Here is a 17,861-nt window from a genome sequence, read left to right on the forward strand (position 1 = left end):
GCCCCCTAGTGGGCGGAAGAAGGGAGAGGAGGAGAAAAATAGTGGTGAAGGTATGTGCGGACTTAGAGGGACCTAGGAAGAGAATACCAGGAAGCAGGCACCACCCATGGAGGCTAGGGACCACCCCTGACCACTTATGTAGACAACAGGCACACTTGATTCTCAGCTATCAGCTTTCTTGACCTCTCCCAGGCCAGATTCCTTGTTACATTACAGGACCAGACCATACTCTGCCATCCAACCCGGGCTGTGGGCACAACATGAAACCTGTCTGGCTCACCACTGAACCTAGTGTCTAGAACAGGCCTAGTACCTGAACTGATCTTACAGCACACTGGAGCTATGGCCTGTACTGGAGGTTATCAGGCCAGACACCATCCAGGACAAGCAGAGGGACTTTATTAGAAAGGCCAGGAGGACATATATTTACACAGGCCACGGGGGTGGGGAGGGGGGACATTAAATGAAGCAGAGGCAAGACAAGATTTCCCAGCTCAGACAAGTTCCACCTTGGCATTGGGATATACAGCCACCACGTCATATCCCTCCGGTGGCTTGACTCGAGCCTTGGCATGGTTCTCGCAGTACAGCCGTTCGTCTAGGAAGAAGTATCCACGCTGCTTGAGATTCAGGCCACAGTCGCTACACATGAAGCACTCGGGATGGTAGAGTTTATCCCTCGCCTTGACGATGGTTCCCCTGTGGTGGGGAACAGAGGGACAGGTGACTGACAGATTCTAGGACAAGCCTCTACCCCATGGCCTTGGAAAACAGAAGGGAAGTCGAGGTAGGGCAGGCGGTCAGACTGGGTACTCACACGATCCCGTGGCCACAGCGTGTGCACTCTGGTAACCCCTGCAGGCCACTCAGTGGAGCACCCAGCTTGCTGGCTGCTGGCTTGAGGTTCCGGGAACCACCAGACCCAGGCCGATCCCCTGAAATCCAGAGTGCAGGTGGTATGGATGGGGTAGGTAGGATAAGAACCCCATTTCAGTAGGATGTTAGTTCTGGACCCTGATGACCAGAAGCCTAGAGACATTCTTGGTTTGTATGAGGTAAGGGAGAGCCACGGGGTGGTGGAGTGGAAATAGAGGGTGAAGGCAGTCATGGTAAAGGCACAGAAAGGAGTTGAGGAGGGGTGGATGGTTAGAAGGTTGGAGGATGAGCTGGGCACTGCAGGGAGGGGGGCAACAGGGAAGGTAAGGTGTTGGGAGTCTTACCGCCTTCGCCAGCCTCTAGCATGCCTTGCAAGTAGCGGAAGGATCCAGACTGTTTGGGCTCTGAGGCTGCTGGCTCTGCTGGCTCCCTTAACATCCTGTATACCTCTGAACCCAGGTCCACCCTGCAGTCCCGGTTCCGAGGGAGAATCCTGGGTGTGTCAGCACTGGGGAGGGGAGAGACGGAGGGCTAGCATGGTGATTCCAGCCTTGGTTCTGGGAGCCTTATAAGTCAAACTCTAACGGACGTGAGGCTCTTAGATCAATTGACAGCAACCAAGGTGGGAACTGCGGAGATCTGAAGGATTTAAGATTGATCTGGGTGTGGTATCAAAGGCTTGGCCTCTTTCCTACCTGGGGGGTGGAGACACATGCAGAGCGCTCATCTGGGATGGCAGGGTGACCTCATTGCTGCTGCCATTGTGAGGAACTGGAAGGCGAGGTGGCTGGCCATACGGAGATCCCAGGCCCGATCTGTTGTCCTCCAGACTAATTCCAGAGATTGAGGACCGCCTGCTGGTGGCTGGGCTGCCATCCTGCAAGAGTGAGGCCTGGAGGCACTGGGAGGCCCTCTGACCTTTGCCCTCTCTTGTTGACTGTCCTCCTTCACCCAGCTATGCCAGGCCTCTATGTTGACTAGCTACCTCTGTTCGGACATTTCCAGGCTATTGTGTCCAGCCAGCAAAGGGGTTAATGGTTGGAAATACTAAAAGGAACTCTTCTCCTATAGTCAGAAAGGACCCTTAGTGCTTTCTTTTGTTTTTTTGTTTTTTTTGTTTTTTTTTGTTTTTTTTTTGGAGCTGGGGACCGAACCCAGGGCCTTGCGGTTCCTAGGCAAGCGCTCTACCACTGAGCTAAATCCCCAACCCTCCCTTAGTGCTTTCTTAAAGGCCCTTCCGGGATAAGACTGAGGTTCAGGGGTATTACTGTGGGGTCAATTCTTCTGGGCCTGCATTCTATTCCTGGTCCCCAGGAAAGCAACAAAAGGTAGCTTTCCTGGGACAAAGCAAACAAGGAGCAGAGACTGGACACCAGGTTCTGGATGCCTGTGTCCATGCAGAGTCCAAAACTGTGCTGACCTCAGCCCACCAGCACACAAGCACACACAGCAGTGTGAACAGGAGCACACGTACTCTCTCGGGTGCATTTAAAGACACACACACATGGGTAAGGACAATGCACACACACCAGCCAATCTGCTTACATATTTCTATCCATGTATGCAGGGTCTTACGCACACACTGGGAGCCAGTGCTAGTCAGTCATCCTGGGGAAGGCCATGTGGCTAAACCTGGGTTGGCATGAGAACGTCTCATTTAAGGGATAAGACTCAAGTTTAGGCCATGGGTGTGTCTCAGTCTGGGGGATGTGATTGATAGACATGTATATGTGTGTGACTGTATGTGTATATATGTGTATATATACACACAAATATCACATATATAAATGCGTATATAAATGCACACACACACACACACACACACACACACACACACACACACACACACACCCCTTTCTACTCTGCAATGGAAAGAACCTTTCCTAGCAGGAAAGAGACCAGCTTGGGCTCAGGCAGCTTCTAGTACAGTCAAGCTTTAAGGCTCTGCCTTGATCACCCACCACTCCTGATTAAGGTACCATTTTGCCCTACAAATCCAAACAAAATCAAGAGGCTTGTTGGCCAAGTGGGGCCCCATCAATGCTGCTGCAGTGGCTGGCGGCAGCAGCAGGACCCCAGTCCCCCATCAGGCCCAGTGAGAGCCCCTAGAAACCTGAGCACTCACACATGTGTCTGCAGGGTAGAACACAGGCAGGGCTGGCCTCTAATGGGGACCAGATGGGTTGTGGTCGGTAGGGGTGGGGTTGGGGAGGGGGTGGGGCTGGGCTCTGCGTGAAACTTCAATGGCAAAACAGGAATGGGAGTCAGGAACCAGAGACTGGGAGGACTGAGGTCCTCACTCACCCCCCACCCAGCAGGGTGTGGGAGCTGACTGCAGGGTCATTGGTGAGCCATGGCCCCTCCTCTGACCACCCATGCAGCAGTTCCTCTAGGTCTGAACTCAGTGATGACCTCAGCGTGTGTTTGAGTGGCAGTTCTATCACTCACTGGTGACTTTCATCTCTCTGAACCTGTTTCTTCCCCTACCCTGCAGAATGCGATGGTCTGGCTATCAGGGCTCCTCAGGAGGGGAGGAAGTAAGATGACCTGATCACACCAAGGCTTTGCTGGATGGCTGTTGGTGGGAATTCCTCTTCTTCCTCTCTTTGGGTGGCAGTGTACCACACAACCTTATGCTCCCTGCCCTGGATGACAGCCTGGCACTAGTGTCAGAAGAATGCCAACAAAAGGGGCGACTAGACATAGGATACACAACGTGAGGGGGAGCGATCGCCAAACCCAAAGGAACAGGTGGTTCTCTTCTAGGCCGAGCCTGAGCTTGCAGCAGTCTGGGTGTTCAAGGCCCACCTACTCCAGAAAGCTTTCCTTAGAGGTCTGTGTCTCCCAGCCTGGGTGGTCCATGTGCTTTCTGTCCTTTGTGGGCCTTGAGAGAAGAGGGTCCTCTGTGGCGTTGCAAAGAGTGTGGTTCTAAGGCTGCAGTTACCCATCCCACTTGAGGATGCCTGCCAGGGGTGCCCGGTGTTGGCCTAGGGCTAAGTGTAGTTTTCTTCTCCCCAGATGGTTCGAGCCAGCCCCACCCCCACACTCAGAGGTGGGGGCAGTGTGGGGACAATGAGCTCTGTGTCTGTGCTCCTGGGGACACAGCCCTGCAGGGGTGGGTAGGGTGTTTTTGTCGCCACCCATGGAGCCTACGACCTTTTAAATACAAAAGGGGGGCAGCAGCTGGGGGACTGCTCTGTTGTTTGTGGAAATTCACTCCCCTTACAGTAAGGGCCATCACATCTTCGCTGCTGGCCTTTGAAGAGGAACTGTGAGAAAAAGAACTGGGGGGTTGGAGGGTTGGCAGGAGAAGCCGATCTGCAGCCCTATTGGAAGCCACTCTCAGTTCTAGCCTCCCAACCCCGAAGGGAAGCCATTCTGCCATGCCAGCTTTCAAACCCCATTAGGGAGTCGCTTGGAGCCCACTGGCCTTCAGCCCCTATGACTCCCTTCGCTCCCAACTATGTCTGCCCTGTCCTTTCCTCACTGGTACTGAGAGGAACCAGGGGTCTCACAGGAACCGCCCGCCTTCTGCCCCCTGTTGCCTGTGTTTTCTGCCAAATCTGTCCTCTTCTCCCTGCCTGAAGGGCCTCAGACAAAGTGATGCAAGCTTCTAAGATACAGATGTTTCCCAGAATGAGCTTAAGTCCGGACAAATAACCTAAGACCCTCTTGGTAGCTGTGCCTCACCTCACGCTCTGCCTTCACCAGCCCTAACCTGTCACTGCGCAGATCTCTGACCCCGGGGCACACACCGCTAGGCTTGCAGGTGCTCGAGGAATACCTGTCCTCTTCCTACCCCCTTCTGTCTAGGTCCTTAGGTTTGGGCTTGAATACCCTTCCTCTGGGGAGCCCTCCGATTTCTTATTGAAATTTCTCTCTGCCCTGGTCTCTTTTCTTCCCTACAGAGAGAGCAGACAAAAGCAGGCCCAGAAGCCACACCTCTCACGTTGAGTGCTCTAGATCAAGCTACATCACAGATTAGCCCAGGATTGACCTTGTCCAGGGGTGTGGAGCAAGGTCTAGGCAACTGAATCTGGTGCACTTGGCTACTTCTCTCATGAGAACTTACAGCAGCCCGGTTTGCTCACTCTTCTCGAGGACAGAGTGACAGCTGCAACTTCTTTGTGACACAAAAAGGGACCTCTCCAGTCTCAGAAAGCATAAGGGTAGTGCAAGACAGGAGTGGCCACAGCCTAAGATTCCTCGAAGCTTGAGGCTGCCACCTGCTTGCCCCCATCTCTCTCTAAGCCTGTTTGATCGGGTATCTCTGGGTATGGGAGTAAACCTCAGCTCTGTGCAGAAATCCTGAGCCAAGACCTAGCCCAGCCCCATCCCATCCCAGGCACCCTAGCCAAGAATGCAGGATAGTCTGGAATTGAGTCAAGCACATTGCAGGTGCTTACCTCTTCCAGGGTAAGGAGTAGAGGCAGGCATATCACAGAGGAGCTGTCTACCTCAGCATGCCCTGGCTGTCTGACTATCAGTGTGAGAATTGCAAGGGTACAGATGAAGTCTGTGGGCCATGCCTGCCACCTCTTTCCTGGGTTCACTCTGAGCCAGCTAGAGCAATGTCTATGCTTACCTGGGCCTCAGGGTCAATGTGGATCCTATGCGCTTGGGCCTTGTCATCAGGGGAACTGGGCCAGTTCTTGTTCTCAGGCCTGTAGCAGGAATTGGGATGGTGAGATATGTCTGCTTATCAGCCCCCATCCCATGCCTGGAACCAGGGACAGGAGGGGTTAGGCCTGGGGCTCAGAGCTGGGGGAGAAGAGCAATGTCCAACACTCTTCCCTCCTCCCCCGTTAGCATAGTGGTGTCTGCTGAAGCAGAAGCCACAAGCTCAGGTCGCCGCCTTCCTCCCTTCCCTGCCTGTGGCCTTGTGCCTTTCTGGTCTCATTCCTGAAGAGTTTGCAGGAGAGGCCTTGCAGCTCAGACACTTTCCTCCCTCACAGTGGCCTGCAGAAACTCCACTCCAGGAGGCTCAGATCACAGCAAGGCAAGCCAGGCCTCACACATGGGTTAGCCGGCAGCCAGTGGGATCCGGTCCGTTTATCCTCTGACCTCCATAGCCTCTGGCCCAGGCCTGGGTGGCTCTCAGGGAGGTGAAATGGAGGCTGTGAGGGAGCACCCTCCTCTTCTGCCGCCTCCACCCACTCAGGCAGAGTCATCACTGATGTCTGCCCAGCCCAGATGGGAAACAGGCCATTAGGAAATTCCTGCTTCACCATAGAAACCAAAAGCCAAACACCACTCAGGAGGGGGAAAAACATCGTAAACCTGCCACAAGCAGGACAAGCAGGCCTAAAGGCTACGGGCCCAGCCCTGCCACTCAGTAGCTCTGTGAGAGGCAAGCCAGGAGGGTGTGTGGACCCCGGGTTGGCAGGCAATGTACAGTAAGGCTGGTTAGAGTGTGGAAATAATGTTCCTCAACCAAGAGGCCTCCTGGGGCCTCTCACAGTCTCATGACTGGGGTAGAAGCCCGCTCATGCCTCTTTTCCTTGGTTGGGTCAAGGAACTTTTTTTTTTTCTTCTTCCTTCTGAGACAAGGTCTTTCTATGTAGCCCTGGATGTCCTGGAACTCACTATGTAGGCCAGGTTGGCCTTGAACTTAGCAGAGATCCACCAACCTCTGCTCCCCAGGGCTGGGATTAAAAGTGTTTGCTACCATACCCAGCTCAATAGCTCAGTGATTTAACACTGTGTCCATGCGGACTCTGTGTTTTCATCTCTGTCCACGCTGCCCATAGTCTCCTGGGTCCCAATCCTTTCCTCGAAGCCTTGGCTCTAGCCGCTCAGCTAGGTTTCCGAGTGAGCCCTTTAAAATATCTCTAACCTGCTCTAATACCTGCTCTGACTTCCAGTATGACACACCAGGGATGCCCTCTTCGGGCTGTTTTGCCTTATTGTTTTCTAAATACCTGCCCAGAATGGCACAAACCTGTAGTCTAAGGGTCAGAGGGCATAAAGCGCCCAGTGCCATGAGAGTGGCCCAAGGTGTCAGACAAGAATGGAGGGCTTAGTCACACAGTGAGCCCCACTTCAGACTCTGAGATGAGTAGTAAGTTTGCCCACGGTTAAACAACAGGAGAAGCAAAGGTTGGGCTATGCAAAGCACCAAGCGATGGCAGTTAAGACTGTCTGTGGCAGTGGTTGGAGTCGATAATGAGGACGGTCCTGATCTGTAGTGCGATGTGGTCTGACTTGAATTATTGGATGCCTGACTTTGGCTCCATGGAAAATAAGTCTAGAGGGAAACAAGGCCTTTCCTGCATAGCTCAGGTGGCGGGAGAGTCAGCGGGGGCACCAGAGGCGGGGAAGCTGTTTTAAGAATGCCAAGTCCCTTACTCTAGCCAGGTCATTCGGCTGGCCCTCTGCAAAGCCTATTAAAGAGGTGGAAGATGGCCCAGGCATAAGGGCCAGAGGCCTTGTAAGTGGGCCCAGTAGAAAGAGGGTTGGGTTGAGGGTCTAGTCTGGGTGACCACATGGTCAAATTCCTCCAAGTCTAGAGTGTGAGGGGAGGACTGGAGATGGTGGAGGGAGAGCCTTGGGGTTTCATTCTGGCTGAGAGAGAGCCTGGCACCTCTTTGCTACTCAGTGTCATGATCACAAGACAGACTCTGATTTAGGACTGGAGAAGTTTGGGGCCAGGGGTAAAGTACTTGTTGGAAGGCAGATGGCACTGTGACATGGACCATGCATTCTCATCTGTCCCGTGGCCACCCGGCATTCTGGAGCTGTAATTCCCAGAATGCAACACTGCAGTGGCCTTCTGGCTCCAACCATGCCTAGATTGGAAGAAATGACCAGGGAAGGAAGGAAGGAAGGGGGACCTCCACCCTGCTACCATCCCTGACATCATTCTCTCTGGGAATCTCCTGACTCAGGACCCTTTGAGCCTCCCCACAGCTCTGCCATCTCTAGGGCTGCCCTCATTCAGCTGGAGAACAAAGCCAGAGGTGAGTCAGGGCCCAGGAACCCAGCCAAGCTGAGAGGCCTCAGAGGCTACTTGTGGGCAAAGCTTTCCTTAACTAGACATGCCACAGTCTGGCAGAGAGCAAGGAACTAGATGTATGGGAAAAGAAACCCGGGCTTATAGAGCTCTTGTGGGTAGCAAGATAGAAGGGTCTAGATGACGCTGAGGAGTCCTTGCTGTGTGCCCAATGGAGTACAGACTTGCAGCTGGGCTGCTCAGAGCCGAGGGCACGTCCAAGATTCCTGAGCCCAACGGGGACCTGGTTACGGGCCAGGCACGGACAGAGGCTACCTTATAACTCTTTTCATCATGTTTGAAGGCACTGAGCCCATGGATCAATCAGGCATGGGTTAACTGTGTTGTGGTTTGGGGATGGTTCTGCCCACACAGAGCTACAGGGGGTCATGGAAAGCCCCTGTTAGCAGGAAATGTGGCAAAACTGAGTTATGTCCTCTGGACCCAGGCAGGGAAGGCAAATGGAGACCTCACTCAGCTAGAATTAAGCCAACTGCTGGTGGGAACCAATTAAAAAGCCAGGGCCAGAGCCCAGCAGAGGCCTGAGTGTTCACCACAGCACTTTCATGATGGGATGCACAGCGTGACATGGTCCGTGGAAGGAGAGCATGTTCCAAATCCAGATTTAACCAGACATAGTCATAGACCCTGGTAAAGACAGCTGTTGAGGCAGAACAGCTGTGGGATTGGTCAGAATGGTTGGCAGCCACTAAAAGAAGAGAGAGGGAGGGAGGGAAGGAAGAGGAGGAGTGGGGTTGGGGAGAAGGAAAGAGGGAGGGGGAGAGAGAAAGGAGAGAGGAGAGAGAAGAGGGCACATGCTCACTTACTCTCTATTGCCTGGTCATGTAAGTATCCTCTACCTGGCTAGTTTCATCTGCAAAGTGGGGCCTACACTAGGTTTTACATTTTTAAGTTAGTTTGAAGATGAGCTGTCAAACTGGTTCTCTGGAGGAGGGGAAAGGATGGATGAGAGGTGCAGGGTGGAGGTTAGGGGGTTGTTTTTGTTTCGAGATAAGGTCTCACTGCACAGCTCAGGCTAACCTTGAACTTTTGCTTCTCCTAGCACAGTCATCTAAGTTCTGGGACTACAGGTTTGCGCCACCCAGCTTACGATCTTATTTCTGCTGCCACAAGGGCAGCAAAACGATCCAAGCCCTGAGTTGCAAAGGCTGCTCCCAGCCCTAACCAGTGCTATTTAGGTACCATGACTGCTCCAAGGCTTAGTTTGGGCCTGGATGAGGCAGAAAGGCTGTGTTGGCTCAGCTCACCAGACTGGCTAGCACCCCTCCTATCTCCTATCACTTCTCCAGCCCAGTCTGCCCATACACACCTGCTTACTGAGAGTGTAAGGTGATCGTGGCAGCCTTTAATGCGGTTCTGGGCCTCCAGGTGTGTCATGAGCTCAGTGCTCTCACCGTTGATGGCTTGGATCAAGTCACCTGGGCACAGGGCAGCCAGGGCCGCTTTGCTCCCAGCATGAACCTGTGGTTAGAAAAAAAAATCACATGGTTGGCACAGTTACTATACGGCCTTCTCCACTAGATTTCCATCAACCTCTGAACCTGACCAGTGTGGCCTTGTGCCAGTGTGACCTGTAGGTGGGCAAGCTAAGAGGCTGGCTGAGGTCCCCTCGTGGCCTCTGATTTCAAAACCTCAGTCTGGAGCCCCTGCAGACCTTGTTAGATGTAAGGATATATGAGGGCCTTCCTCTAGCCTGGGCCAAGCAGAATGTAGGCACAGCACGACATACAAGGGACACTCAGACACTCAAGGACATTTATGCCCAGACATACACAGAGCACGGGCACATCATAAGTATTTCACACTGACAATGCTCTACTCAGGCAGCCCCCGACCTTACTTATTGGATCTCACCTCTCAGGCCTGCCACACATTTTTTGCCTGCTCCACCATTGCTATGGCTACCCCATAGAAACACCTGTAGGGCACTTAAAGGCACCAGACAGCACTGACATCTTTATGGGCCCATACGTTGGTATAATCTCCTGACTCCTTAACTCTGCTTATCACCTAGTCTACTCCTCCCTCAGGCCCAGTTACTCTGAGAGCAACTCCCTGTGTCCCCCATTATCTGCCACCCCACACTGCTAATGCATCATTACCACTGAAAGGAGGAGGTGTGTATATCCCCCTCCTTAGGCAAGTTCAAAGCCATCCAGTTCCAACCACCAGCCCGCACTCCGAGGTTATAACCCCATCTCTGCTTCCTCTGCTGGATCCTCTATTTGACCCAACAGACTCAAGCACTTCCGGTCATCTGATGAAGGCCATGGGTTGGGGGTAGGGAAAGGCTCAGCAACATTTAAATAAGAACCTGGGGACTGAGGCGCCCGGGCACCCTGGAAACAAATAGAGAACAGACAAGGAGTCCTCATTCTTGCCCAGTATCAGCAGCCAGCACCTCTCTGTGGCTTAAGAATTACTAATGACCTTGTTCCTATCAGTGTGGCTGGGGGTGGGAGCTCTTGGCAACTCAGACTCAGCTCAGTCAGTTTCTAATAGAGAGTGGACAAAGCCGGGTGCTGGCAGTTCCTTGGCTAGAAGCTTCATGTGGGCACTGCCCAAGCTGCCTTGCCCTAAAATAGGCTGCCTCAAGAAATATTATTTTCCCCCACTCCCCCACATGAGGTATGCATATATGTGAGTATGAGTGTGTGTGTGTGTGTGTGTGTGTGTGTGTGTGTGTATACACTCACTCACCTGTGTGTGCATGTGTAGAAGCCAGAGTTGGCACCCAGTGTCTTTCTCTCTCTCTTTACTGAGACAGGTTTTTTGTTGGTTGTGATGGTGGAGTTTGTTGTTATTGTTGTTGTTGTTGTTTTTGTTTTTGTTTTTTTTTTGAGACAGGGTTTCTCTGTGTAGTCTTGGCTGTCCAGGAACTTGCTCTGTAGACCAGGCTGGCCTTGAACTCAGAGATCTGCCTGTCTCTGCCTCCGGAGTGCTGGGTTGAAAGGCATGCAGCACCCCTGCCTGCACTCTTGCTGAACCTGGAGTTCACCATTTTTGGCTAGACTACCTGGCCAGTGAGCTTCTATCTGTCACCACCTACCCCAGTGCTGGTTATGGGCAGGCTCTGCCACATTCAGCTTTTGCTTGAGTCCTGGGGATCCAAACACAGGTCCTTATGCAATCGTTCTGCCTATGGAGCCATCTCCCCAGCCCTGCACCTGGCTTTTTATGTGGGGGCTGGAGATTAAATTCATCCATGTGTTTACATGGCAAACTCTTTACTGACTGAGTTATCTCCCCATCTCCCTCAAGGAAAGTTCTCTTCAAAAGCATGATCCCCTAGCCAACAGGTCCACCATAAATATTCATTCTCTGGGCTTGGGCATGAGGCACTTGCACGAGCCTGTCCCCTTGGGGCAGGTGCCCACTTGGCACCATCTGATCCCATTCTCCTGTCAAGCTTTCGCTCAGAGCTCCCTGCTCTTCATGATACCTGATCTCTGCCAACGCTTTACCATATCTGGCACAGGGCAACATCTCAGTCACTAGGTGAGGCTAAAGCTGTTCTCATGCCTACCTACAGATGAATAAAGAGGGGGTTGGAGCAAGGACACTTTGGCCCAGTCCCCCCCACTGGACAAGAGTCTTCTTCCTTAGGGCTAGTTTGCTACAAGATGACTCAGCCAGCACAAGGGGTACATTCAGGTCCCTGTAGGTGGAGGAAGTTCCTGGAAGCAGAGGTGTCTGGGATGTGGCCAGCTACATTGAGCTTGGGGAGTTCTGGTCAAAGAGGGCTCGAAGCCAGGAAACCGTGACTCCCAGCCGCCCTTTAGAAGCATTGTCTCCCGAGTTCTCAAGGCAAGCCCATTTCCTAGACTAGGCAACCGAGGTCCAAAGAAGACAAAGACATGTTTAGTGAATAGATGGCTGAGTCTGAATTCTAACCTAGGTCAGGTGGGTCCAAAGCAGAGCTTACACTGTTAACCACTGTGCTTTTCTGCAAAAGGAAGAGTGTGTCACCAGTAAGGATAGCATTCCAGGTGGGAACCTGGCATTACAATGGCTTATCCAGGTGAGAAGGAAGGAGGCTTGTGTGGCTTATAGCATCACTGGTGAAGGGATCGTGGGAGTGACCAAGGCAGAAAAGTTGCAGACACTAGGTTTTGCAGGGTGTGTGGGTCCTGGGGTGAGAGACGCTGGAATTTCTTGTGGGGTTGGGGACCGTGGAATGTTCTAAACAAGGACATCACAGGAAGGAGTGGGATTTGGTCAGTTGTCTAGCTGTGCAGTACTAGATAACCAGACAGAAGAAAGACGGGAGGGAACAGTGAGGTCAGATGGGAATGTGGGGTATGAATCAGTCCCTCACCTGCTGCATTCCAGCCCCCGCTGTGCCCACTACAGAAGCCTGTGGTGGGTGGGAGCCACAGAGGGTCATATCATTCTCACAGACAGTCACAGCAACTTCCAAACAGACCTGGACTCCTGCTCACAGCCCCTTTCTCTGTGTACTTTAACGTCTCTGTGCCCCAGCCTCCTGATCTACAGTATGAGGCCAGGGTTTAAGGATTATTTTGGGGACTTCCAGTGACAGTCGTGGCATATAACATCTGTGCAAGAGGCTAGGCATGCATCAGTGCTCCTCCCAAGGACTGGTTGTTGGGGAAGTCCTGGTTCCAGCACCCGATAGGGTGGGACCTGGCACATTGACACTTGGAAAAGACCTGTGGTCATTACAGTCTGTCTATAAGGATGGAGCCCTAAACATTATTCTTGGGGATCCTAGATGATTTCTGGGCCTAAACTGTAAGCTCCCAGTCCAGCTAAACAATCAGCCACCCCACTGTCTGCATGAGGCTGTCCGTTTCTACTGGACTCCGGGTAAAGGAGACTCTGAAAACATAGGAGGGGCTCTAAAAGGACACAGGAAGGATCTAGAAGCCCTTTAGTGAGGACACTCCCACATATCACCAACCCCTTTAGTGTTGCCCCTGAGGTACCTGCTAGGCAAGTTATGGCCTGCACCTCCCCGGCTCTGTAAATCTCCCAAATCCCACCCTAACCCAGGCTCAGTTACCATGGCTCCTTATGTCTGAGCTACTACTACATGATTTTGGAGGATAAAGGGGATTCCTCTCTCCCAAATAGTCTATCAGGGACCTGCATCTCCTCCCACCAAGTCCCCATCAATGCCAAACAAGGCCTGGGCAGCCTCTGCTGACGAGTGAAGGCCTTTCCCTGTTGGACAGGCAGCCGCGTGGGCAACAGATGTCTTAGCTCTTAGCCGCCTCCGGCAGTCAGCCGTGGCCACTGAGCCTGTCAGCGGCCTCACACCCAGGGTGCCTGGCCTGCCGGCTGGCCTAACACCCTCACCATTCCTTCTTTGTAGATACATAGCATGATCCACCAGGCATAGATGCTCTGTCGTCCCCCCTCCAATCCCCGCCCCCAGCAGGGATCTCTAGGGAGAACAAGGAGATGAAAGTCACACGGGTGTGCTAAGGCATACCTCACTTGGCCCCAGGGACCTAGTGGTAAAGACAGATGTGGGAAGCCTCCTAGGACAGCTGGTCCTGCCTGTCACCCAGGCCCGGTAGTGAGAATTCTGCGATTCCACACCCACCTAGTGCCTACCGCTTCCCAAGAACTGAAAAGAAGTCTCTAAAGCTTGTCCCGGCCTTCAGGGCCAGAGGAAGCAGCAAAGTGGTTTTCCCTGACACAAGTCCCCACAGACTTAAGCAGCCTCTGTGGGGTGAAGGGATGTCCATATATGTCCCCTCCCTCTGGACCCAGAGCCACCAAGGGAAGAGCCTGGGTTCTCTCTTTTGGCTCCAAGGCTGGGGAATCCCTGCCTCAGGCCCAGAGCCCCTCCCTGCTCTATCTTCAGACCAACTCCCTCTCCCGGGTTATGCCCCCTTCTCTTCTCTGCCCAAGGTCTAGGAACAGGGTATGGTCCTGGGACCCGTGAGGAGCTGGGCTGAGGTTGTCCTGGTCCCTGGCTTTGTGCTGGTTTGTAAGGAGAGGGATCAAGCCTCATTGTCTCCCCCTTGCCTGGAATTCAACAGCCCCTCTTGGTCACTTCCCCCAGAATGACTGAGGCCCGGAGAGGAGAAACTGAAGTTCAGAGTGGGGAAGCGGCATGTGGACTTCTGAGGACAGCAAGACCCTCCTAAGGCCACCCAGACCTTTAATAGGGGAAGTGGTTTTCAGTTACTTTGCCCCAAAACTTCAGGCAGGGTTGGGTCTCAGGAGTTTCTGGGCCTCTATAGAGCTGTCCAGACTCAAGGCCCATGTCTGACTGTTCTTCCCTGGCCCCCAGCAACTTCCCCTAAAGAAACTTAGCAGCGGGAAGCTGGTGTATGAACTCTTGGGGACTCTCACCACTAAACGGGACAGGCAGGCTGTGCGGGAATGTGGGGGGTGGGTGGGATTGTGTTGCCCTGCTGGAACCCCCCTCCACAGCATGGGGGTCACCCAGACCAACCCTCTGCTTTCAAGGTTCCAACACATCGAGGATCTGGGTCCTGGGTCTACTACAAGGACAAGGTCTAAGTCCCGGGACCACCCCGCTGCCCCGCGGGGGTCGGACTCACCCGCGAGATGGTGAGGGGGGCACTGAAGTCACGGCCGCCCACCAGGCGGAAGCCCCAGGGTGAAGGGCCGCGCAGGGTCACCGAGTGGGTCATCGCGGGCCGGAGCTGCAGCCGGAGCTGGAGCCGGACACGGAGGAGTCGCCGCCGCCGTTGCCGCCGCCTGGCCGCCCCGCCCCGCCCCCGGGCTGCCCGCCCCCGAGCCCCCCCTCCGTCCGTGCCCGCGCCCCGCGCGCACACCGATTGGTCCCGCGGACTCCCGACCCTCCCACTTTGGGGGCTCCGAGGACCCGCCCCTCACTTTCCCAGGCTAAACCCCGCACCCCCCACCCGCTTATTGAAGCCCCCAGAATAGAGTCCGCTCCGATGTCTGAGTTCTGCCTAGCTGCGGAGCCGAGCAATTTGTGGAAACTCAGACACTAGGCACCGGCCCTTTGAAGTCGCTTTTACGGGCTGGTGCTCTAGCCCGGGGAGGGATGCAGGGCTGCGGTGGCTCTGATGGGGGATGGGGCAGCGCCTTGTTCCCAAACCACTTCTCCGTTCTGGCGGGCCAACCTGCCTCCCCACCGCTCAGCGTGTGGAGCTCTCTGAACACCAGCGCACTTGGAACCTTGGACTTGAGGAGCCCTGGACTAGGGACACAGACCCAAGACAGCAGCAAGCCATGGGTCTAGGGGGGGGGGGGGATCCTACGGGTAGGCGTGGGCGGAGTAGAAACAGAAAGGTGCCCAAACTAGTTTGCAAAGGCCAGGCTGATTTCCTAGAGGATTTGACCTCTCTCTGGCATCTAGAAGCAAGGCGCATGTTTTTTTCCAGGTGCCCCTGCTTCTTGGGCTTTGTATTGTTGCCATCTCCCTTCAGGTCATCTTGTCTGCCAGGAGTGTTGTGTCTCTTAGCTTTCTGGAAAGGAGAGTGACTGGAGCAGTTCCTGTCTCCCTGTGGAGGTGGAGGAGTGGAAGTACTTGGCGCTCTTCCCCCCAGGGTTCTTCTCCCCCAGTCTACACTTGCAACCACTGTGCGCCAGGATGTCCTTTAACAGCTTCTGGAGGTGCAATGGTTTAGCCAGACTCCTCCCTGGGTACCACAGACTGACCACATCAGCCAGCAATCGCTTCTCCAGACCCAGAGGAGGCTCCTAGTTTAGTCAGTATTCTTGGCAAACCCGTGTTCTCTCTTACCCTGTTGTGACATGTGACATGTGAGTGACACGGACTGCGTGTGTGACGGCGATGCTCACAGGGTAGCAGATGAGAGGAACCACTAGATCTCCAACACCTGGCAAAGAGAAGAACCGCTCTAGGGCTACAATGTAGGAATGTCCATCCAGAATGTCTTCCTGGTGGCAAAAAGTGTGACTGATTGAGAGGTACAAAGCAGGAATGTCCCATGCAGGGATGTCCTCCTGGTAGGGACGGTGCTGCTATCTTCTCAACTGGGAGAGGAGTGACAGGGATTGAGTGTGTGACACTGCCACATGTTTGAGTAGGTGGAGAGTGAGGGGGGCACACAGATGCTGGGCTCACAGTACTGTGTAGCAGAGATTTGCGCTTGGCTTCCTGCAAACACAGGTCCCACGTTGACAGGCATATGGGAAGGAACGACAGAAGGGTCTCTGAATGGTCTCTGGGGACTGTTGACCAGAAGCTTCCAGCAATTGGATCAAACAACCATCATCAACCACTGGTTGTCCTTAGGGTTGAATGTGCAACAAGGGCCGTGGTCAGAGGCCTCTCCTCTGGACCCCTAAGAGCCACAGCAAATGTGACAGTGATGAACCTTGCTGGGGGTTGGGTGATGAGTGGCGAGGAGAACAGGCGGGTCTTCAGGAATCTGTGGGAACTCCCTTCCCAGTGCACCTCATAGTGGATTCTGGGAACTTTTTACCAGATGTTCTTGTTTCTCTCTATTGATTTACACATCCCCAAGACTTGCGCTCTCCCCATCCTGAATCACATTGCCTTCTTTGTGGGAGGGACAGGTCATAGCCATAGACTTCCCAAGGATGACCTTGCCAGCATCTTTCTTTAGAAGCTTCTCTCACAGGACAGGAGATGAAGGTGAAGTGGGAAAGGTGGTTCTAGAATCTGCTATAAATATTGTGCAGAGTCCAGGCAGTTTAAAAGGGGCATGAAATCCAGGCCTGTGCTGTCATCATCCACATGGGCTCTTGGTGACATTCCTGACCTGAAGGCACCAGAAGCCACCTTTAAAAATATTTTCCTGTGGGAGAAAGGACTGGGTAGTTTGCGGTCCTGGAGGGTAGGGGTAGTTCTTAAACAGTAGACATACTGCGTGGCTACTTCTGAGTTAACTTGAGGTTGGAGCAGTAGGTCAACTAAGTGTCAGGTCATATGGCTTCTCCAACAGGTCCTAAGACTCCCTCCACGAAGACCCTGTAGTTTCCTTCTTGTCTTGGTGGCCTTGGTCCCAACGCAGAGGATTGCTGTGTTGCTGAATCCTTATGGTGGTGATGTTTCAAGTCACAAGGCCGCTGTGAAGGCTAGAGGCTTTCTTAAGGTGGGGATGAGTGGTGGCTGGTCACAGCTCACCTCTACTCTAGTGGCCTTCATGTGTCCTCAGGCGTCTGGACTGCTGAATGTAACCAGACTGCTCATTTCAAGCATTTCCCATTCATCCATCAAAAATGTATTGAGTGGCCTCCATATGCCAAGGCTTGGGGCTGCCAAGGTTTAGGGTTGAGGCACCATGAGGGCAAGAACTGTGTCTATCTCATTTTCTCCATTACCTAACAGAGAACTTGGGTATTAATATTTGCTATTAGCAATGTCATAAGAGTTACGGGAGTCACAATCTTAGCTTAGACCTTGGCCATGATTCAGCAAGAGCCAAGGAGGGTATGAAGGGGCTTAGCAGGATGAAGACTTCTGCCTCTGCTGTCTTAGAGACCACACTTAGTGGCCTTGTCCTTCAAAGGAGCCCCAAGTAGCTTAGGGCATGATGCCCAGGCCCTCTATGTGTGGCCAGGGCTGTCCAAGGCCAGAGGAAACCACAGCACTCTTTCCTTGATGGGTTGGTAAAGTTGGCAGGCTCCAGTATGAGCAGACACCCTTGGGAGATGCCCTTGGACCTGAGCCTAGGGTGAAGGGGAGAGCCGAGCACGAACGACTTCAGGCCTAGGGAATGCTTAGCTCAGACTAAAGTTGATGGGCCAGCTCATACAAAGTACCTTCTCAGGTGACCACGGTGCTAGCAGAGGACTAATAGACTGAGCTGCAGTGGTCCAGTGGCCATAGGTCTGTTCACAGAGCCTGCTCTACTCCTGCTCAGCTCCTCAGAGCCAGTATGTCCCTCTTTCAAGAGCCAGTTCTTCCTTTCCCCCTTGAACCCTCCCCACAACAGCCCCAGCTGCTGTGAGTTGTTAGCCTAGGTCTGCATCCTTGGTAGCTTGTCTTCCCCCCTTGTTATGCCCTATC

The 17,861-nt window shown here is 53.5% G+C and overlaps 1 protein-coding gene across 9 annotated transcripts; it reads right to left on the reverse strand.

The window, feature by feature from the left end:
• Positions 1-377: 377 nt before the first annotated feature.
• Positions 378-14,579, reverse strand: Pdlim4 (PDZ and LIM domain 4). 9 transcript variants are annotated; one of them, NM_001393872.1, is given in 7 exon segments: positions 378-699; positions 820-935; positions 1,221-1,384; positions 1,572-1,753; positions 5,462-5,540; positions 9,198-9,349; positions 14,431-14,579. In NM_001393872.1, coding segments are annotated over 7 exon segments (843 nt in total). In that variant the 5' UTR covers positions 14,524-14,579; the 3' UTR covers positions 378-642.
• Between the last annotated feature and the right edge of the window lie 3,282 nt (positions 14,580-17,861).

The sequence above is a fragment of the Rattus norvegicus genome, chromosome 10 (genome assembly GCF_021556685.1).
Source record: "Rattus norvegicus strain SHRSP/BbbUtx chromosome 10, alternate assembly SHRSP_T2T, whole genome shotgun sequence".
Lineage (NCBI taxonomy): Eukaryota > Metazoa > Chordata > Mammalia > Rodentia > Muridae > Rattus > Rattus norvegicus.

Coding starts and splice junctions, on each gene's coding strand:
- Pdlim4 (XM_087569858.1), bottom strand. CDS start 9,265: ATGACACACCTGGAGGCCCAGAACCGCATTAAAGGCTGCCACGATCAC. Junction 1,769..5,461: donor ACATTGACCCTGAGGCCCAG/GTAAGCATAGAC, acceptor CAGTGCCTCCAG/GCCTCACTCTTGCAGGATGG. Junction 936..1,220: donor GCTAGAGGCTGGCGAAGGCG/GTAAGACTCCCA, acceptor TCTGGATTTCAG/GGGATCGGCCTGGGTCTGGT.